This window comes from Arvicola amphibius, chromosome 14, assembly GCF_903992535.2.
Source record: "Arvicola amphibius chromosome 14, mArvAmp1.2, whole genome shotgun sequence".
Taxonomy (NCBI): Eukaryota; Metazoa; Chordata; class Mammalia; order Rodentia; family Cricetidae; genus Arvicola; species Arvicola amphibius.
Window position 1 is genome coordinate 1,337,192 of NC_052060.1, and position 23,075 is coordinate 1,360,266.

The 23,075-nt window shown below is 44.6% G+C and overlaps 1 protein-coding gene across 1 annotated transcript; it reads left to right on the forward strand.

Annotated features, from left to right (window-relative positions):
• The first annotated feature begins 272 nt into the window (after nt 1-272).
• Nucleotides 273-19,459, forward strand: Cct3 (chaperonin containing TCP1 subunit 3). Its single transcript, XM_038311746.1, has 14 exons — nt 273-407; nt 3,098-3,159; nt 4,179-4,229; nt 4,455-4,517; nt 6,486-6,582; nt 8,090-8,207; nt 9,823-10,009; nt 11,180-11,329; nt 13,030-13,162; nt 13,443-13,524; nt 15,890-16,070; nt 18,119-18,364; nt 18,676-18,807; nt 19,130-19,459. Exons 1-14 carry the CDS (start codon nt 377-379, stop codon nt 19,232-19,234), a joined length of 1,638 nt encoding a protein of 545 aa, XP_038167674.1. The 5' UTR covers nt 273-376; the 3' UTR covers nt 19,235-19,459.
• Nucleotides 19,460-23,075: the final 3,616 nt, after the last annotated feature.

Consider the following 23,075-nt stretch of genomic DNA (forward strand, 5'->3'; position numbering starts at 1 on the left):
CCCTTGTAGTTGGTACGCATGCGCTGTAGCGAGCCAGCTAACCGGCCGAGCCTCGGCGCTTGCGCAGACATTCCGTCTGCACGCGGCCGGGCGCGGCCACGCTAGTGCGCAGGCGCTTGCGTCTCCCATGCCCCCCCTCATTGTGCCCTCTCCATCTAACTTGCCTAACCTTTCTTACGTAAGGGCGGGGCTAATACCGGCTATTGGTCTATGTTCCTGCCAATCAATAAAGTGAGTTTAGTGATTGGCGGCTCTTCAGAGGGTAGCATGTTTCTGTGTCAGTCCCGAGGAGGCAGCGTTTTCTCTGCTGCTCTTCTCTCCAGAAGCTTCTGCCGGTTCCCCCAGCTCTGGGTCCTCGGCTCCGCATCGTGCCGCCATGATGGGCCACCGTCCAGTGCTCGTGCTCAGTGAGTTCAGGGAGGCGGTAGGCCCCTCTTTCCCCACGCTGGCCAGGGTTGCCCAGCTCCGTCCCGCCATGACTCGGCCCCCCATACCTCCCAACCGCCTTTTCGTTTAGGAAGCGCCTTCTCTGGTTTTTCTCCCCTATCAGCTCCCGTCGCCCTCCTTTGACAAAATGCCTTTACGCTCTCGGAGTCGCTCTCATCTTTACGTGTGCTCCATCCCACTCGCGTTCCATTCTTTAGCCGCCACCCTCCACGCCCCCGTGTCCTTTCCAGCATGATTTCCGGCATGTAGTTTGGGAATAATGATTCTTAACGTTAGGCCTTGCCTCATCCTGGGTCCATCCCTTAGCGGCTTGACTTAGAACAAATCGCTTAATCCGTGCTTTAACGTCAGTATTAGTAGGCTGTAGCAGTTCTTTAAAGAATTGTGAGTTAAGTTGGTAAAGTAAAGCTGCCTTTACTGGCAGACCGCAAGTAGCATCTTGGCGGTAGCGGCCATTCAGCGACCCTTGTTCGGAAGAGGCACGCCTTGCCTCAATTAGTTAAATCCCTCCAGATTCCTCTTGGTTTTCTTTCCCCTTTAGGAAATGCCATTCATTGCTTGAGTAAAGAGCACCAGTGCCTTTTCTGTTACGGGAGCTGTTAAGCCAGGTTCGACCAGTTAAACATAGTAAATAGAAAAACAGAAAAAGATTATTATTCGATATGGTCACAGAGGGGTTTGGTGACACCACACCTCCCACCCACCCACAGACAAGTCCTTGGGCTTAAACTCAAGTACCAGACCAGAGGCATAAGGGTCACTGTGCTCCTCTCCTGAGAGACACGTTTCCAGTCTGGCTCACAGGCTTTATGGTCTTATTCTAGCGTGAGATTCCTTGGGAATTTAGTTTTCTTTGGGTACATCGTGAGTGTTGGGTTGTTTTCTTTTTTCTGTCTTTATATGTATGGGTGTTTTGCTTGCACGTGTGGCTGCGTGCCACATAAGTGTCTCGTGCCTGTGGAGACCAGAAGAAGGCATCACATCCCCTGGAACTGAAGTTAGAGGCAGTTGTGAGCCACGATGCTTGCCTGGGAATCGAACCTGGAACCTGGCAGAGCAGTCAGTTTTCTTAAACACTGAACCATCTTTCCAGCCTAGCAACCAGGCTTTCTTGGTCACTAATCTTTGAGACTGTGGCTTCTCTTCCCAGGAGTTTGTGAGGGATATGCACTTGCCTCACTTTTCTCCCCATCCTCAGGCATGAATCCCGCTGGAAATATGTAAGCCTACAGGAGAGTATTATCAGGATTCTTGAAATTGAAATATTCCAGGTTATATCATTATGTACCGGGGGCTAAAATTGAGAAGTAAAGAGCTAAGGGTGCATATAAACGGTTTCTGGGTTTGTTTTTTAACTTTATTCATTTTATGTGTATTTTCCTGCATATATATCTGTGTGCCTGCAGACGCTATAAGAGGGCATTACATCCCCTGGCACTGGTTGTGAGCTGCCATGTTAGTTAGTGCTGGAAATTGAACCAGGGTCCTCTGCAAGAGCCTCTAGTGCTTTTATCTACTCTCCAGCCCCTAAGCATGTTTTTTGAGACAGGATCTCACTTTATAGACGAGGCTGGCCTTGAATTCTGTCTCTCCGGTGCTGGGATTAAAGGCATGTGCTACTATGCCTAGCCCTAAACAATTTTCTGGTCATCAAACTCGAAAATCTTTGTGTTTATTTTCATTTTGAAAAGTTGTTAAATAGGGTTGGTGGGATAACTCAGTAGGTAAAAAAGGCACCTGCCACCAAGCCTAATAGCCAGAGGTGTGTTTTGTTGCTTTTTTTGGTTTTGTTTTGGTTTTTTTTTTTTGTTTTTTTAATATTTATCTATTATGTATACAATATTCTGTCTGTGTGTATGCCTGCAGGCCAGAAGAGGGCACCAGACCCCATTACAGATGGTTGTGAGCCACCATGTGGTTGCTGGGAATTGAACTCAGGACCTTTGGAAGAGCAGGCAATGCTCTTAACCGCTGAGCCATCTCTCCAGCCCTGTTGCTTTTGTTTTGTTTCATTTGAGACAAATTCTCTCTAGGGAGACCAGACTGACCTCTAACTCACAGAGATCCTCCTGATTCTGCCTTCTTAGCACTGAAATTTAAAACATGCTTCACCACATGTAGTGAGAGCTGCGGGCTGCATTCCTGCCTGGCTCCTGGCCGCCTGGCTAGCTTATGACCCGAAATAACAACACACAAACTGTATTCATTTCAATACTGCCTGGCCCAAGTGAGGTAGATGGCTCAGTCAGATGCCATGCCTCTCCTCAGTGGGACAGATGCGATGGAGCCAGCTGCCAGGTCAAACATGCTGAATCTGTGGTGCTACACAGATTATTAGATATGGGTTAGTCAAGATGTGAGTAAGAGGCTGGAACTAATGGGCCAGGCAGTGTTTAAAGAACACAGTTTCTGTGTAGTTATTTCGGGTAAAGCTAGCCGGGTAGCAAACACCACACCTGGCTTTGATAACAAAGATTAACCCAGGCACACATGTGATAGTCAGCTTCTGAACCCTGTCATGTGACCTCCACACTGGCAAGCGTTTGTGCATCTGACATACACAGATTTAAAATGTGAACATTTTCTGTTAAGGTGGGAAATAAATTGCTTGTGTGTGCTGGGCCGTTGACATGTGTTATATCTGTTCTAGGTCAGAATACAAAGCGTGAATCTGGAAGAAAAGTTCAGTCTGGAAATATCAATGCTGCCAAGGTAGCACACATTTTCAGTTTGTATGCATTTGTTCTGGATTTGTGATAGTAAGCTTTCTATGGATCTGTGCTTCAGAGGATACAATTAAGCAAAGGCAAAATTGCTTTTCCAAGGCATTTCCTTGGTGGTGGTATGGGGAGGGAGGTTTTATAAGCTGTATGCATGCATGTATGTATGTGTACCATGTGCATTCCTGGTGTACAAGAAGGCTAGAAGAGGTGGTCAGATCCCCTGAAACTGGAGTTACAGATTGTTTTGAGAGTGAGCCATGTGGGTGCTGGAACTTGGACCTGGATCCTCCAAAAGAGCAACCAGTGATCTTAACCACTGAGTGATCGCTCCAGACCCGCCCCTGCCCCCCTTTGTCAGACTGGCCTGAAACTCACTACATAGTCCAGGCTGTCCTTGAACTCACAGAGATCTCATTGCCTCTGTCTCCCAAGTAAATATCTCTTGTCTCTTGAGTGAGTAATACAAGACTTGATTTTAGGTGGCCTGGAGGCCACTGTCAGTGAAAATATTAAGGCTGGACTCTAAGGACATTGAAACTGTAGTAGGCCTTGCACGCGCTGTGTGAAAGAGAAGTCATTTATTGCTGTGTGTAAAATAGTTGCCATCATTACTGTCAAGTGTCATTGTTAAAACTGACTCTGGCTGGAGAGTTGGCTCAGCAGTTCAGAGCATTTGCTCTTGTAGAAGACAAATTTCGTTTCTCAAACCTAGATGGTAGCTCACATTCTCCTGTGACTCTAGTTCTAGTTTCATGGGCTCCAGTGTGCTCTTCAGGCCTCTATGGCCACCAGGCTTACATCTGATACACAAACATGTGTGCAGGCAAAACACTAGTCTGAACTGCCTGTAATCCCATCACTTGAGAAGCGAAAGCATCTCTAAATTCAAGACCAGCCAGAGATACTAGTGAGACCCTGTTTAAAACAAAATACTGGTTTTGTCTGTTATTCTCCAAATCACAGTGTTTCCTGATTTGTACTTTTTGTTTTGTGTTTCCTTACCAACAGACAATTGCAGACATCATCCGGACATGTTTGGGACCCAAATCTATGATGAAGGTTGGACTATCTTTTATTGGAATTCAAACTCCAGGTCCTCCTTTTTTGTTATGTCTGAGACTTGCATTTTCTTTCTTTTAATTGATTTGTATTGAGCTCTACATTTTTCTCTGCTCCCCTCCCTGCCTCTCCCCTCCCTTTCTACCCTCTCCCAAGATCCCCATGCTCCCAGTTTACTCAGAAGATCTTGTCTTTTTCTAGTTCCCCACTTTTGCTTTTCCTTAGATGCTTTTGGACCCAATGGGAGGCATCGTGATGACCAACGATGGCAATGCCATTCTTCGAGAGGTGTGTGCTTTTGTTTTTGTTGTTGTCTTTCCTTTTTTTTCTCACCTCTTCTGAAATTTTTATAAATACCAAGAGCCAGTTCAGACACGTGTAAACCTTGGCATGGTGTTGTATGCTTCTAATCCCAGCATTGGTAGAAGTAGGATCATGAGTTCAGGGTCACCCTAGGCTATAGAGGCTGCATAACTCTGTCTCTGAACTCCAAGGGCTGTCAAGGTATGATGACAGTGTACGTGTAACCTCGCATTTAGGGGATAAGGGTAGGAGGATTGGGAATTTGAGATCAACCTTGGGATTGTAAATGCTGGGATTATAGATAAGGGCCATATTATGCCTTGCTAGTCTAGTGTGATTGGTTTAAAAATGGAAACTCCAGGTGTGGTATATACCTGTTATCTGTGTTGAGGAACTGAGGCAGAAGAATTGAGTTTGAGAACACCCTGGGCTGTGTATCAATAACTTGTTTTACAAACAAAACCTGGGGGCTAGAATATGAACCTCTGTATTGGAGTACATCTCTTTCATGTGGAAGGTCTTAGATTCACTTTCCAGCACCAAAAAAAGAAGGGGGACTAGGGGAAGCCCCAGAAACTTAACTTCCTGTGGACTAAGGCTGCAACTATGAAATCAAGGTAGCAGTGGGGCCTGGTTCTGAAGACTAAGGAAGAATCCCTTATTGTTTCTAGCTTTTAATAGTATTTCTTGTTCCTTTGCTTTGTAAACCCGGGATCTCTGTGTCATCATATAATTCAGGTGTGTCCTGTATGTGTTACAACACCAGTGGGACTCACTCCCCTTAAGCCAGTATGGCATCGTTGTAACTTGAACACTTCTACAAAGACCTGCTTCCAAGTAAAGCCACATTCCATGTCTAAGCGTTTAGGATCCAGGGGACACAGTTCAGCCACTATGGTGCTTGCAGTACTGAGCTGAAGAAAAAACTGCTCTGTCTCAAGAAGTTTTAATGTTTGAGTTCTCAGGGATGCTTTTCCTACAGAAGGAGAACTTGGAGAAGTGATCTGCTTAAGATGGGGGGGCAGTGTGTCTGTGTGCCCCCCCATCTTCATGGACCAGAATAGGGCATAGAGTCTTGCAGAACAGTGATTCTGCTCTCAGCTTTCCCAATGCTGCGACCCTTCTGATACAGTTCCTCATGTTGTGGTGACCCCGCCCATAAAATTATTTTTATTGCTACTTTATAACTTGTGACTTTGCCACTGTTAGGAATCATAATGTGGATATGTGCTATGCGACCCTCAGTGGGAATGAGTTCTAGAGATAGAGCCTCACTTGGCTGTGAGCCCTAACACTGGTGCTAGGGACTGAACTTGGGTGGGTTCTGTGGAAGGCCAGTGAGCACCTTTGACCATTGAGCAACTCTTTAGCACCTGGAGAGGTTTTTGTTTTTGTATTTGGAGACAGGGTCTCAACTATGTAGCCTTGGCTGACCTGGAGCTTGCTATATACGGGTGTCCTTGAAGTAGAATTTAGAGAGATCCACTAACCTTTACCTATCATTTCTAAGATTAAAAATATGAGCTAACACACCTGGCCTGTAAAACAAAGGGGAAGGCAGTGTGTATGGAAGTATAAGTTCAAGGGTTAGGGTCAAACTAAGAGATCTTTGAGATATGGCAAGACCGCGCCTGACAACCTGAGTTCAGTCCCCAGCATCCACATGGTAGAAGGAGATAGCTAGGGGTGGGGGGGAGGGAATGGGAGAAGGGGAGGGAGTAGAAACTGGGATTGGTATGTAAAATGAAAAAAGATAGTTTATTTATTTATTTACTTTAAATAAATTTTGAAAAAGAGAGAGCCAGACAGTTACCACAAGCTGTCCGTCCTCTACAGGTTAACTGTGGTCTGCATGTAACCACGTACAAACAAAAACAAAATAAGTAAGTTTTGGGGTTTTCTTGTTATCTTTTTTTCAATCTTTTGAGTCGTCTTGGTTCATTTTTCTTTCAGATTCAAGTCCAACACCCAGCAGCCAAATCTATGATTGAAATTAGCAGGACCCAGGACGAAGAGGTTGGAGATGGGACCACGTCAGTGATTATTCTCGGTGAGAGGGAAGTGGAAGGTTGAAGGAGGAAATTAGAAACAACGTGTGTGCAGGCAGGGGTGACTCAGCAGCTAAGAGAACTAACTGCTCTTGCAGAGAGAGGTCCAGGGTTCAATTCCCAGCACACACATAGACGCTTAGTGCTGTCTGTAAGTCCAGTCCCAGGGGATCTGATCTCTTCTAGCATCCTCAGGCACATACTTATGGTACCTATATATACGTGCAGACAAAATATCCATGCACGCATGTGAAAAAGAAGGTGTCTTGTAGAGCTCCTTGCCAATTGTTTATGTATTTTCTGCAATAGAGTGTAAAGCACTCTAAATAGGGTGAGCTTTCTTATGTTTAGGATGTGAGCTGTGTTATATTCTGTGAAGTCACCACAAACAAGTAGTGAATTCCAAACTCTTATTGGTACGGGCAATAAAAGGTTAATAAGTTCCTGTGATCACGACATTTTCATCAACTAACACATTTTATTGTATATGAATTGATTTGCTTAGAACGTTTTGTTTTTCAAGCCAGGCTCTTGTTATGTAGAACTCATATGTCTGATGAAATTACATGAGTTGTTTTTGTCTTTGTATACATGTGGAGAGTTTTATCTTTGGGGAGTGGTAGGGTTTTATTTTAAATTATGTACATGAATATGTGTGTCTGTTTTGAGGATACATTCTCGGGTACAGATGCTCACAAAAGTCAGAGAAGGTATTGGGTCTCCCAAAGCTGGAGTTAACATGTGATTTTGAGCCGCTTAACTCGGGTACTGGGAATTGTCAGGTGATCTGTAAGAGCAGTTAAGTATCTTGACCTCTGGGTTCAGCTCCTAGTACCCACGAATTGGTTCACAGCCATCCATGAAATAAGTTATAGTCTGTTAGGAACAGCCAAAGGGTAACTCAAGGTTGGCCTTGAGTTCCTGGTCCTCCTGTCTCCACCTCCTGGTGCTGGGGTTAGCCCAGCTTGTCTTTGTTTTTAGTGCCAGCAGTTTGGCTGTATGCTAAGGTATTGAGTTAGTAAATGCTTCCCCTGTGTATTTTTCTTTCTTGGGGAAAAATATTTTCATTTCCTTAGGAGATTATAGCATATATTTAATTAGAAATATTAAGAAGAGACCCCGTGCGGTTTGTGCCTTTAATCCCAGTACTCGGGAGGTAGAGGCAGGTGGATCTTTTGAGTTTAAGGCCAGCCTGGTCTACAAAATGAGTTCTAGGATTGGCTTCATAGCTACTAAGAAACCCTGTCTTGAAAAACCATTAAAAAAGAGAGAGAAGTAGTTCATAAGATCAGTGTTTGATAATTTAAAATGTGTCTAATAAATGTATGTTCTTTATGAATTGGTATCTAGAGAATGTAAATTTTGAAACAGTAGTAACAACTTAATGAGGGTCTCTTTATGAGAATCTGTTTTAAGAAAATATCTATTAGAAGCATAAGGAAATTAAATTGCTTTCATCTTCTGGTTCTTTGAAATACACTGCTATGATGGTTGTGTCCTTGTTTACAGCGGGAGAAATGCTGTCTGTGGCTGAGCACTTTCTAGAGCAGCAGATGCACCCAACAGTGGTGATCAGTGCTTACCGTATGGCACTGGAGGATATGATCAACACCCTGAAGAAAATCAGGTATGGAGCAGGACTGGAAATGGATAATGCGGGAGGCTTAGGTTGAGTGTTCTGTTCTGAAAGACAGCTAAGCATACAGCACATGTGCACGTGCGCTCACACATAGACACAGTGACTTTTCACCCTGGCTTTATATAGTAAGAAGTGGAGTCAAAGTGGAGAAGAAAGGAAGTTTGTGTTTTAGAAAAATAATTCAAAGTATATAAATATTAAAAGGAATATCAATTACCCAGGTTTCATACTTGGAACCCATGTAAAGAAAGGAAGGACTCCACAAAGTTGTCCTCTGGCCTCACATATAAGTGCTCTATGCACACATATCACACACGCAGAGCTTTGTAGAAAAAAAGACTGTTGGGAAGGTGGAAACATGAGGGTTCCTGGGGTTAGTCTGTTGGAACTGGCAAACTCTAGGTTCAGTGAAATACCAAAATCTTCAATTAATAATGTGGAGAATGGTTGAGGATGACAGATGATGTTCAGATTTCTGTTCTTTACACACACCACGTGCACATACCAAGAGAAAAATGTTATAGCTGCCATGCAAAGTGTATTTTAAGATAGGCCTGTCTTCCTAGATACTAGAGTCCACTAAGGAGCATAAGAAGTGAGTTGTTAGAGTTAATTCAAGACTTAGTATTAAAATGTCCTACTATCATGTATGCGTATAGCTAATTTAGTGCTCTGTGCTGTGAAGATAACAGCCAGCAGTTTACCATTAAAATGAAGGCCACACCTGAAAATGATGCTTGAATCTAGAGAATTAATAGGTTATATTTGCTTGGTGCTAATAGTACAATATAGGAAGTATAAAAGTACATGAATGCCCAGCACTCAGGAGGCAGAGGCAGGTGGATCTCTGCATTCAAGACCAGCCTGGTCTACAGAGTAAGTTCTGGAACAGCCAGGGCCTTTAAACAGAGAAACCCTGTCTGGGTGGGTAGGGAAGGAAGTTACAAGCCTTTAATTTCAGTACTTAGGATACACAGGGAGACCCTGTCTCAAAAAACCCAAAAATAGGGCTGGAGAGATGGCTCAGCAGTTAAGAGCAGCATTGCCTGCTCTTCCAAAGGTCCTGAGTTCAATTCCCAGCAACCACATGGTGGCTCACAACCATCTATAATGAGGTCTGGTGCCCTCTTCTGGCCTGCAGGCATGTACACAGACAGAAAATTGTATACATAATAAATAAATAAATAAATATTTTTTTAAGAAAAAACAAAAATAATGGGGAGTAGAGGAAGGTGGATCGCTGTTAGTTTAAGACCAGTCTGGTTTCAGAGCAACCAGAGGGCTACAGAGACCCTGTCTCAAAAAAAACAGGGAATAGTGGTGTTTGCCTTTAGTTCCCTCACTGTGGAGGCAGAGGAACCTGCTGTATTTCAAAGTGAATTCCAATTCTAGGACAGCCAGGGCTACACAGAGAAACTCCAAAACACACACACAGAAAACCAAAAACTTATAAACAAAATGTGTATGACTTTTAACCTTCACTTAATTTGGGAATTTTAGTTACAAAATGGTAGACGTCATAAAACGCAGGTACTCTTCTGAGGTACTGTGTTAAACATTTTATGGTTACTGCTGAGCATGTTATCTGGGTTTCTTTTTCCAGTACCCCTGTTGATGTTAATAATCGTGACATGATGCTGAACATCATCAATAGCTCTATTACTACAAAAGTCATCAGTCGGTGGTCCTCTTTGGCATGCAATATTGCCCTGGATGCTGTCAAGACTGTGCAGTTTGAAGAGAATGGCCGAAAGGAAATTGACATCAAAAAGTATGCAAGGGTGGAGAAGGTGAGCTGTCCGGTGTGTGCCTGAGAGTGAACTCTCTGGCTTGGTCACTCCACTTCAGAGGAGGGGTCTTTAGTTAGAACCAGAAAGGAGAACTGGACAGACTGGGAGCCTGGAAAATAAAAACCTAAGAGTATCAAGGAAGAATTCCTAAAATAATTTTTGCTGCCTTCACTGCCTCCCATACACAAGGTTTACCGAGGGTAAGGAAATACATTGGTATGTCCATATTGATGCATGTAAATATTAGTCATCAGTGAGGATATAAATTTTGTCAGTGCTGGAGCTGTAGAAATGGCTCAGCAGTGAAGAGCCCTTACTGCTCATGCAGAGGACCCATGGGTGAATTCCAGCACCCACATGGTGTCTCACAGCCATCTGTAACTCCAGTTCGAGAGAACCTGATTCCCTCTTTTGCCCTCTGAGGGCACCACACACACACAATACACATATATGCAGGCAAACCACTAATCGGGGTTCTCTAGAGAGCAGCACTTAAACAAAATAAATATTACAGGGGCTTTATTGAGCGACCATTCCAACAGTGACTGTCTCCTGACAGAGAAGCCACGAGTCTGGTATTTTAGTCCACTAAGCTGATTGTCTCAGCTGGTCTTCAGTCTCCTTGGACTCCCAAAGAAGGAGTCTCTAATGCCTCAGCAGCAGAGCGGATGTCAGTGGGAATGAGAGCAAGCGAACAGCAAAAGCTTTTATGTTGCCTGCCACCAAAGGTGTGGCCCAGATTTAGGGTGGGTCTTTTCTTCCTAATGATCCAATCAAGAAAAGTCCTTCACAGATGTGCCAACTCCTTGGGTTTTAGTTGATTCCAGATGTCAAGTTTACAGCCAAGATTGGCTCTCATCCACTCAAAAATAAAATTTGCCAAAAAGTAAACCTAACAATTGCAAATAAAACACAAAGCTTTTCTATTTTGACAGAATTTAAGCAAGCGTGTCACTGCCTACCACTTGTTATTTTGTTTTTGAGCTTCATGGAGGAAAGATATCCTGGAATCTTGAAACAGTCATTTAGGAAAGAAGCAAATGTGGAGATGGGTGTGATGTTTGTGTGTGTTGCTGAGGCTTAGACCCAGGAAAACAAGGGCTGTGTGATGTGCCCTAGTCCCAGCTATGCCTCCTGATTATGTAGTGAAGTCAGTCTTCCTTGGCTCAGATTCCTGGGGGCATCATTGAAGACTCGTGTGTCTTACGCGGAGTAATGATTAACAAGGATGTGACCCATCCACGAATGCGCCGCTATATCAAGAACCCTCGAATTGTGCTACTGGATTCTTCTCTGGAGTACAAGAAAGGAGAAAGCCAGGTACGATTCCCAGCTTGTGGAGCTTTTTGTCTTTCTGAGACAGGTTCTCTTTACGTAGTTCTGGTTATCCTGAAACCCACATTTGTAGACCAGGTTGGCTTCGGACTAACAGATCCAGTCCACCTGCCTGTCTCCCAGATACTGGAATTGAATTGTGCATGTGTTTTAAAGAAGGCTCTTGACTTAATATGGAAAAGTGACAATAAAGTTGTGTGCTCACTGCCATTTATTGTCCTTTATACTTGTTACCACTGATTTTTCACAGTAGTTCTTGAAAATAGTTTGATATTGCTTTATTTTCCCCCAAAAAAAAAACACTCCTGCATTCATTAAACCTGCATCAGACATGTGGGTGTAGGTGTGTGCCTGCAGTCCTGTCCACTTAGAGAAATGAATGAGGCAGGAAGATCACTTGGTTCAGGACCAACCTCACAGTACATTTGTTCACTTTTCTCCTTCTTTGACTTTGGCACATTTTAAACCTAGCTCTGTAGGACTTTAGTTTGGGGATTGATTGCTTGATTGTAAGACAGGGTTTCTCGGTAACTTTAGAACCTGTCCAGGGACTCGCTCTGTAGACCAGACTGGCCTCGAACTCGCAGAGATCTGCCTGTCACTGCCTCCTGAGTGCTGGGATTAAAGGCGTGCACTGCTACCACCAGAAGGGATTTTTTAAGGGTTGGGCTTGGAAGGTTTAGACAGTGTTACCCTGTAGCCTGGGTGGTCTAAAACTTGCTATGTGGCTGGGTTAGCAATCTGTCTGCTTGCCTCAACCTCCTACATGCTGGGGTTACATGTGTGACTTACTTTTTTTTGATTTATTGTTTGGTTTTGTTCTTTTGGTTTCCAAAACAGGTTTTTCTGTGTAGCCCTGGCTGTCCTGGAACTCAATCTGTAGACCACACTGGCCTCAAACTCATAGAGATCCGCCTGCATGTGCCTCTCGATTAAAGTGTGCCGTGCACACACCCTCCCCATCTGTGTCCCATGTCTTCTAATGTATAAGGAGCACCTAGGGGATTCTTTAATTTTTACCACTTAAGGGAATCTGCAAAGTATAGAGACTTACAGGTTTCGAGCCTTTGAGACAGGGTTTCTCTGTAGCCTTGGCTGTCCTGGAACTTGCTTTGTAGACCAGGCTGGCCTTGAACTCACAAAGATTCACCTGCCTCTGCCTCTCAAGTGCTGGGATTAAAGACGTGCATCACCATCTCCCGGCGTCAGTGGATCTTACTAATGATTGGAAACAAGAATCAAGTTAATTCAGGGACATGGTTGCTTACACCTGAATCCCAGCATTTAGGCTGAGAATGAGATTAGCCTGGGTAGAGAAAGTTAAGACTGTGTCCCAAAAATTCACAAGTGGGGAAGATGAATCAACATAAAATATTCATGCACACTAACTAGTAAATCAAGTTACACCTGGTTACATGGGTGTGAAGTTTCCACGTTCAGATGCATAATTTCTGGGATATATGAGGGCTAGGTGGAGGGAGGACAGTAATTGAGATAACACTTGAATAGCTTCATCAGCTTGGAGATGTTGTGTGTGTGCCGGGATGTGCACATGGAGGTCTGGGGAACATTGCGTCTGAATGCAGTCCAGAAGAGGGTATCGGATCCCCTAGGGCTGGAATTAATAGGCAGCTCTTGAGTTCTGAGTCATCTCTCCAGCTTTATCACCTTGTCTTCACTCACAGACTGACATTGAGATTACACGAGAGGAGGATTTCACCCGAATCCTGCAAATGGAAGAAGAGTACATCCAGCAGTTGTGTGAGGACATTATCCAGCTGAAACCTGACGTGGTCATCACAGAGAAGGGCATTTCAGGTAGGGCTCCATCTGCCTCTCAAGCCTGCTTTTTGAGGTAGAAGAGAGTGGGTGGCTTTGGTTTGGTTTTATCCCTCAAATTGGTAAAAACACATCACATGCTTTTGCCAAGCAGTGGTGGTGCACACCTTTAAGGTCAGCCAGGGCTACACAGAGAAACCCTGTCTCGAGAAAGCAAAAACAAAACCCTACATGTGCTGTTCAGAATACTACTTTAAGGATAAAACCATTTTGGAGTCTGGAGTTTGGGGATCTGGCTGACACTTTCCTCAACTTTCAGATTTAGCTCAGCACTACCTCATGCGGGCCAATGTCACGGCCATTCGCAGAGTCCGGAAGACAGACAATAATCGCATTGCTAGGTGAGTAAACCAGCTAAAGGTAGGCAGTGTTTCATTTCTTACTTTCTTTTTAAAGCTGCATAGTATACTCATTGATTGAAATGGTAGAGGATATAACTGCTTATCAAAAAGTTTTCTCAGCCGGGCGGCAGTGGCGCACGCCTTTAATCCCAGCAAAGTTGACTTTGTGTCTGCTTGTTCCAAAATGGTTCGAGACATCATATATGTATATATGTCTTTGCTTGCCCATAAGTTTAGAGAAGGAGTGGCAATTAAGGAGTGTCATCAAGGGACTGGAGAGATGGCTCGGTGATTAAGAGCACTGACTCGATCCAGATTCAAATCCCAGTACCTACATGGATGCTCACAACTGTATAACTCCAAGATCTGACACCCCCAACAATCGTACATGCAGTCAAAACCCTAATGCCCATAAGTTGTTTTTTGTTTTTAAAAAAAGGGAGGGCTGGAGAGATGGCTCAGTGGTTTAGAGCATTGCCTGCTCTTCCAAAGGTCCTGAGTTCAATTCCTGGCAACCACATGGTGGCTCACAACCATCTGTAATGAGGTCTGGTGCCCTCTTCTGGCCTGCAGGCATACACACAGACAGAACATTGTACACATACATACATGCATGCATACATAATTAATAAATATTTTAAAAAAGAATTGTCCATATAAATTGGAAGTTGGTGGCTTGAGTTTGAGGCCAGCCTGGTCTATAGAGCAAGTTCCAGGAGAGCCAGGGCTAAATAGAGAAACTGTCTCGTAAAAACAAAAAAGAAAAAGAAAAGTCCTAAGCTGGGTTTAGTGCTGTATTCACTTGAGAGGCAGAGGCAGATGATGGATGTCTGAGCTCCAGGACAGACCTTCTCTCATACAGATTAGAGGAACCAATGTGGTCCTGCTGGGCGCTGCTACACACCTGCAACCTCACACTTGCGAGTTGAGTTGACCAGGCTAGACATTAGAGGCCAGCCTGGATTAAAAGAGACTATTTCAGAAGCAAAATTTGTTTTACATTTATTAAAATTGGCCATGTTTATAATCTATGCTAGTCTTGGATTCCAAGCTGGACTTGAACCCACAATCCTCCTGCTTCAACTTCCTGTTCTAGAATTGTAGATATGTGTCTTAGGGTTTCTGTTTCTCTCAGCACCATGACCACAGCAACTCTTAAAAAGAAAGCATTGCCGGCCAGTGGTGGCGCACGCCTTTAATCCCAGCACTCGGGAGGCAGAGGCAGGCGGATCTCTGTGAGTTCGAGGCCAGCCTGGTCTACAAGAGCTAGTTCCGGGACAGACTCTAAAAAAAGCTGCAGAGAAACCCTGTCTCGAAAAGCCAAAAAAATAAAAAAAAAGAAAGCATTTAATTGGGGTGGCTTGCTTACAGTTTGCGAGGTTCAGTCCTTTATCATCATAATGAGGAGCATGGCGGTATATTGACAGATGTGTTGCTGCTGGAGTAGCTACATGTTGCAGGTAGCAGGAAATGGACTGAACACTGGGAGGTATCCTGAGCATAGGAAACCTCAAAGGCCGCCCCTCAGTCACACACCCACTCCAGCAAAACCACATCCCCTAATAGTACCACTCCCTATGAGGTTATGAAGGCTAATGACATTCAGACTACCACAGTGTGTATCGCAGCTTTTTCTCAGATTGTTGCTTGCTTGACTTTGGAGTCTTTTTAGTAGTCTTTTTCATTCCTGTGTATTTGTATGATGTGCAGTGGGTACACGGGTATGCCACGGTGTGCGTGTGGAGGTTAGAGGACAGCTTTTTGAGTCTGTTGGTTCCAGGTATTGAACTCAGGATGTAAGGTTTGTGTGGGAAGTGTGCTACCTGCTGAGCCATCTCATGGCCCTCTTTGAATCAACCTTATTTATAGGCATTAAGACTCAGCTGAGTTATATATCAAGAACTTACCATTGCTATATATATGTATATATGTACATGTTAGATATGTACATATGTACATTTATACTTTATTATCAAAAAAAATACTTGGATCCAGGTATGCCTGGTTTTACTAGCGAATGGTTGCAATGTGTGTATAATTTTATTACTAAAGCCTTATTTTGAGAAACTTGGCCGGATGGTGGTGGCACTCACTTTTAATCCCAGTACTTGGGAGGCACAGGCAAGTGCATCTCTGAGTTCGAGGCCAGCCAGGTTTACAGAGCGAGTGCCAGGACAGGCTCCAAAGCTACAGAGAAACCCTGTCTCAAAAAACTTGGCCTGTGTGCATTTAAAACCTTTTCCACTTGTCAGTCTAGACCACTTGAGTAATTCTAATAATTTACTTCATTCTAATCACAGACTGTAGACTACAGATGAGTAAAAGCATCTGAAATCATATCCTCTCTATCTTCCCCATCCAATAGAGCATGTGGGGCACGGATAGTCAGCCGACCAGAGGAACTGAGAGAAGAAGATGTTGGTACAGGCGCGGGCCTATTGGAAATCAAGAAGATTGGAGATGAGTACTTCACATTCATCACTGAGTGCAAAGACCCCAAGGCCTGCACCATTCTTCTTAGAGGAGCCAGCAAGGAGATACTCTCGGTGAGTGAGCCTTGCCGTAAGCAAGGAGAGGATATTGTTCCATCCTGAGCTTTTCACTACAGTAGCAAACTTAATATGTCAACTTTAAAAGAAAAAAATATTTATTTTAGCAGTTTTTAATTTCAGTCTATGATCCTTTGGCCTGTGGCTGCATGTCTGTATAAATGTGTAAAGGATCAGAACCACTCACTTGATGGTGAGGAGGTTAAAAGAACATTGAGTGGGGGGCTGGAGAGATGGCTCAGCGGTTAAGAGCACTGCCTGCTCTTCCAAAGGTCCCGAGTTCAATTCCCAGCAACCACATGGTGGCTCACAACCATCTGTAATGGGGTCCGGTGCCCTCTTCTGGCCTGCAAGTATACACGCAGACAGAACATTGTATACATAATAAGTAAATATTTTTAAAAAAATGAGTGCTGGGTTCTGACTCTAGCACATGAACCAGGCATGGTGGTAGATTGGAAGTATGGCTTACTCCTGCATACAGACTATGAGGCCAACCTCATCTTAGAGGCAAGAGGAAGACGGGGAGAGATAGGCATAGAGTTTGAAAACAAACTAGTGATCTTGTTACCTACTTAGCTGCTGTGATTTGGAAGCCTAGTGTAATAGCTCATGCCTGTGATGCCAGCTGAGGCAGAAGGATCAGTGGAAATTTGAAAATGTGAGGCCTGTCCTGTCTTTTTTAAATGAAAAAAAAAAAAAAAAAAGTGGCAAAGGCCTTTAATCCCAGCACTTGGGAGGGAGAGACAGGTGGATCTCTGAATTCGAGGCCAGCCTGGTCTACAGAGTGAGTTCCAGGACAGAGCTGTCTTGAAAAAACAATTTAACAAAACTCATACAACAGTAAATAAAACAGACCAGATGTGAACACCTTCAATTCCAGCACTCCAGAGGCAAAGGCCGGTGGATCTCTGTGGGTTTGTTCAAGGCCAGCCTGGTCGACTTACTGAATTCTAGGACAGTAAGGGCGACACAGGCCCTGTTTGCAAACAAAAAATTTCTGCTTAATGGGTCGGTGACTATAAATCCTACCCTTACCACCCTGGGGTGGGGTGTCTTGAAACTCCTGTGTAGCTGAGGATGACTAACATTCTGCACCTCCAGCCTTCCTCCATTTGGTAAAAAGATTTAGGCATTTCAACCTTATTGTTCGTGTGATATTAAGGGTGTTTTATACTGCTAGGCTTGCATTCTGCCACCTGAGCTACAGTCCTAGTACAGGAGGGAGGGAGGGAGGGAGATCTCACTTTGTAGCTCAGGGTGGACTCATACTTTTGGCAGCCCTGCCTCGGTCTCCATTGTGCTGTTAATAGCGTTGAGACAGATTCAGGACTACTGCTGTTCCTCCCTTTATTCCATCTTGTATTTGTTTGTTTTTCATGTATGTCATTGGGCATATTCCGTGGTGCTGGTGTAGAAGTAGAGGACAGTTTGTGGGAGTTAGTTCCCTCTCGTGGGTTCCAGGAATCAAGCTTGGTGAGACTTGTTGGCAAGAGCCTTGAATCATTTCTAAATTGAGATTATAACTCCATCCCCACTCCCAGGGAAAGTACCTTTCCCAAGCTACATTACTGGTAAGCAGTAGATAGTTCACAGTGCACCATGCCGTCTCCTGAAGGACGTAACTAGTGGGGGCGGGGTGAGATACATAAAAACTTACCCTCGTAGTTGAGGTGTACCATCCCCTAATCCTCTTGCAGGCCTCCTCCTGTCCTCACTTAATATTTCTGAATTAGGCCTCCTTTTATTTCCCCCTGAGGCAGGGTTTATCTGTAACAGCTCTGGCTGTCCTATAACTAGCTCTTTGTAGACCAGGCTAGCCTTGAACTCCCAAAGATCTGCCTTCTGATTAAAGGTATACTCCACTACCACTGGAGTTATGCCTCTTAAGGACGTAACTTCCACCCTTCACCAGGAGTCACAGGGTTGTCTTAGTTATCCTCCTTTGTACTTTGCTAAAACCTTATCAGGCAGGAAATCGTTTGATGCTCTTGATTTTTCTATGAATCCTTGAGCTGACTATGCTATTTCTCTGCTTCCCCAAGGAAGTAGAACGCAACCTCCAGGATGCCATGCAAGTGTGCCGAAACGTCCTCCTGGACCCTCAGTTGGTGCCTGGTGGTGGAGCCTCGGAGATGGCTGTGGCCCATGCCTTAACAGAGAAATCTAAGGCCATGACTGGTGTGGAACAGTGGCCGTATAGAGCTGTGGCCCAAGCTTTAGAGGTCATCCCTCGTACCTTGATCCAGAACTGTGGAGCTAGTACCATTCGTCTACTCACCTCCCTTCGAGTAAGTTCTTTTCTATGCTCATACCTTGCCAAGGTAAGGCAAGCTATGTTTGGCCTAAGGAGATGTTTTGTTTTCTGCCAGCCTGTGTGTATGCTCATAAGCACACATATGCTTGTGCTTGTGCACTCATTGACTGGGGTGTGGCTGTGTGTATATGCTAGAGTCAACGTTGGTGTTCTCGGCGGCCATCAGCCTTGCCTTTGCCCCCTAAGCTTTTCTTACAGTACATTCCTTTAAAATCCATCTTTGCCTTGTTTGCTTGTCTGTTTGTTTCATTAAATTCTCCCTCCATGGGTTTGTTCCACCTGCAGGCCAAGCACACACAGGAGAATTGTGAGACGTGGGGTGTGAATGGTGAGACTGGTACCTTGGTGGACATGAAAGAGCTGGGTATTTGGGAACCGTTGGCTGTGAAGCTGCAAACATACAAAACAGCGGTGGAGGTAAGACACCCTCAGGTGTGCATATGCTGTTTCTGTCCTGACAACCAGCTACTGTGCTTTGGAAGGGAGGGGCCACAAAAGGCAGAGTATTCCCTAAAGATCTCCCAAGGAATTCCATTTCCCTACTTCCTTTAGTTTATACGAAAACAGTATATCAGGACACATGCTACATCCCTTGCTTAGAGAGGACTGCATTGTTTATTCAAGTCTCTGAAAAGGGGAGATTCCAGATAAAATGGTAATTCTGTAGGAGGAGATACATTTAAAAGAAAACAGTGTCTTTTCCTTCTCAGCTGACCTCTTTGGACTCGTTTACTCTTAGACTGCAGTTCTGCTTCTGCGGATTGATGACATTGTCTCTGGCCACAAGAAGAAGGGTGATGATCAGACCCGGCAAAGCAGTGCTCCAGATGCTGGCCAGGAGTGAGTGGTGAGCAAGGTGACTTCAGCGCACAGAACCAGCAGTCTCCTGTTTCCTGAGCCAGAGTTCCAGGAACACTGTAGACACCTTTGTTTGCAAAGGATCAAGTTGAGGGGCAGCCCCCAATCTGTCCCATCTCGGTTTGCAAAAAGCACTGACATGTATCTCTTCTCTATTGTAAGCTTTCCATTTAGTTTGCTTCCAGTGATTAAATCTAAGTCATTTGAGACAGTTGGTTGTCATGTGTTTTCTTCAATCTCAGGGCTCATCTCTACATCCTCGCAATACAAGAGGAGGCTGAAAACCAAAGGAGAGAATTGAGATCACTAACTTTTTTTTTTTTTTTTTTTTTTTTGGTGGGGGGATGCTGGTTGGTTGGTTGGTTTTGAGACTGGTTCTCTGTATAACAGCTCTTGCTATCCTGGAACTTGCTGACCTGGCTGGCCTCGAATTCACAAATCTGGCTGGGTGGTTTTTTTTTCAGCATGTGTGCCTTGAGGCTTACTAGCCTCATTCCAAATGCTGTAAAATTGGCTCACAGAGTCACAGCTATATAGCAAGTAGGAGACCATTCTGTGCTGCTCTTGTCTCTGAAAGAAAACAAAATCTACTGAGACAGTAAGGTTGTTCAGTAGGCAAAAATGCTTGCCACTAAAGCCAATGACATTTGTTCAGTCCCCAAATACCATAGTGAGTGGAAGGAGAGAAGTGGTTGTCTGACCTCCATGTGCACCTGCATTCACAGACATTACACTCATTCAAAGGCCAGGCATGGTGACCTGGCATTCAGGAAGCTGAGACAAGTGTTATGTAATATTACACTGTGTGGAGATGTGTTACTGTAATTGGCTGAATAAAGAGCTGAATGACCAGTAGCAAGGCAGGAAGAGTGTAGGAGGCACTTCTGGGCACAGAGGTCTAGAAGAAAGACGGGGTATCCAGCCAGATGCAGAGAAAGCAGCATGAACAAACAGTACGGAAAGATGAGGTAACAAGCCACGCTACAGTGGAGATTAAACGGATTGGTTTAAGTTATACAAACTAGTGGAACAAGCTTAAGCTAAGGCCAAGCTTTCCTAATTCTCTGAGTCTTTGGGAGCTTGTGTTATGGAGAAGGACTTGCTACACAGGAGGATTCTCTGGGTCTTAGGCCAGTCTAGCTACACTGCAAAGTAAATGCCCTGTCTCTGGATAAGAGCTTGCTGCTCTTTAATAGGAAGCAAGTTCAATTCCTAGCATCTACACTGGGTGACTCATAGCTAACTTCAGCTCCAGGGGAATTCAAGTCCCTCTTTTAACCTCCTCAGAGGTAGCATTCACACATAAATAGAAATAAAATAGTCTTGGGGGTTGTAGAGATGACTCAGCGGTTAAGAGCAGTGGCAGCTCTTCCAGAGGACCCAGGTTCAATTCCCAGCACCCACATGGCAGCTCACAACTGTAACTCAGGTTTAAGGGGATCTGACACCTTCATACCAATGGACATAAAGTTAAATTGTTATTTTTTTTTTAAATAAGTAAGAGCTGAGCAATAGCTCAGCCTGTTAAGCGCAGCGCTTGCAAGTCCGAGGGCCAGGGTTCGAACCCTGGGTCTGGTCCCGAGTCTCGATTCTGTCATAGAGAGGCGTGGGCCGTCTGTCTCCCGTGTGTGAGGTTTACCACGCCCTCTTGTGGTGTGGGAAAAAATAGGTAAAATAGTCTTTAAGACAGGAGCTCTACTGGGAGGTGATGGCACATGTTAATCCCAGGAGGCAGAGGCAGGTGGATCTCTGAATTCAAGGCCAGCGTGGTCTACATAGTGACTTCCAGGACAGCCAGGGCTACACAGAATAATACCCCCCCCCCCCCAAAAAAAGAAAATTTAAAAACCTTGCTACTTGGTTGAGGCTATAATTAGCATTCTCAAGTAGTCGGTTTGGATTTTTTTGAGACTGTCTTCCATACGGCCCTGGATAACCATGCTAGGATTAAAGGCTTGTGCCAGAACATTTGCTTCAAATCTTTACCTTGTTTTTTGTTTGTGTTTTGTTTGTTTAATTTTGAGACAGGGTTTCCCTGTAGCTTTTGTGCCTGTCCTGGAACTATTGTAGACCAGGCTGTTCTCAAACTCACAGAGATCTCCTGCCTTTGCCTCCAGAGTACTGGGATTAAAGGTGTGTGCCACCACCGCCTGGCTCAAATCTGTACCTGTATATTTATTTGTCTAACAGTTAAGATTTTAGCTGGGACTGGAGAGATGGTTCAGTGGTTAAGAGCACTTTTGCTATTCCAGGGAACCCGAGTTCCAGGACAGCCAGGGCTGTGTAAAGAACCCCTGTCTCAAACAAAACAAAAATAAAACTAAGCAAAAAACATGCATTTAGTCAAATTGTTGTATGCATAACTTCATAATAAAAGTGTGAGTTCTTCCAGGAAGAAAACCCTCGTACCTGGGAATCTAATAAATAGATCATCAAAAGGAACCCTCTGCGGTGTTTTCATGACATAGTTGTGTGTCTGTCACGCCAGAGGACACCTATCAGGAGTTGTTCTCTTCCACCATGTAGATTCTTGAGGTTTAGGTTAGGTCATCAAGCTTGTCTGTCAAGTACCTGCTGAACCTTCTCTCAGGCCCCAGAATTTGAGTTTCTAATCCTCCTGTTTCCACCCACTGAGGGCTGGGATTACTGGCTGGCTTGGCCCACCACATCCTGTTTGTTTGGTTGGATTTTTGAGACAGGGTTTCTCTTAGTCCTAACTGTCCTTGAACTCACTCTGTAGATCAGGCTGGCCTCAAACTCAGAGATCTACCTTCTTCTGCCTCCTGAGTTCTAGGATTAAAGGCATGCGCCGCCACCACCCAACCACATTCTGTTTTTATATGGTGCTGTAGTGAAAACCCAGGACTTCATGCGTGCTATCTAGCCCTTCTGGGTTTGGGTTTGTTTTTTGGGTTTTTTTGTTTTGTTTTTTGTTTTTCGTGCAGGGTTTCTCTGTAGCTTTGTAGCCTATCCTGGAACTTGCTCTTGTAGACCAGGCTGGCCCTGAACTCACAGAGGTCCGCTTGCCTTTGCCTCCCGAGTGCTGGGGTTAGAGGCGTGCGCCTGCAGTTCTTTGATTTTAACTAAAGCTCACTTTAGTCTAGGCTGTCCTCAAGTTCATGGTGCTCCTCCTACCCCAGTCTTTAGAAGCCGGTGTTACAGAAGCAAGCCATCCCTCCCAGCTCGTTTCTGTTTTCTGAGACCACCATAGCTGAGGGTTCTTTAATTATCATTATTATCACTATACATTTCATGTAGATAAACACGAATGCCACAGAATGCATGTGTAAGTCAGGGTATGGCTTCTGGGTTCCACCATGTTGGTCCTGAATATCCAACTCATGTCGAACTTGGGGCACCTTTACCCACTGGGTCATCTTGGTGACCCCAGGGTTCTTATTTTCTTTTCTTTTGAGACAGGGTTTCTCTGTGTGTTCTTGACTGCCCTGTAACTCTGTTGACCAGGCTAGCCTTGAACTCACAGATATCCGCCTGCCTCTGCCTTGGGAGTGCTGGGATTACAGGTGTGAGGGTTCCTCTCTCTACCTTTCTGCCACAGTAGTAATGCACAGGTTCCACATGAAATTTACATCTGGGCATACATGCCCACCACAGGTATATTGGATGGGACTGGCAGGGGGTCAGAGGAGAAGCAGGAGTGTTTGCACAGCTGGTCTGGAATGTCTTGCAGGCCAACCTGTTAATCTACCTTCAGCCTTCCTGACGCTATTTCAACTTGTATTGACATCTGTGTTAATGAACGCTGTCTCTTTAAGAACTGGTTAGATGGCCCGCCCTCTAAAGGGATCAGGAGGAAGGGAGTCATG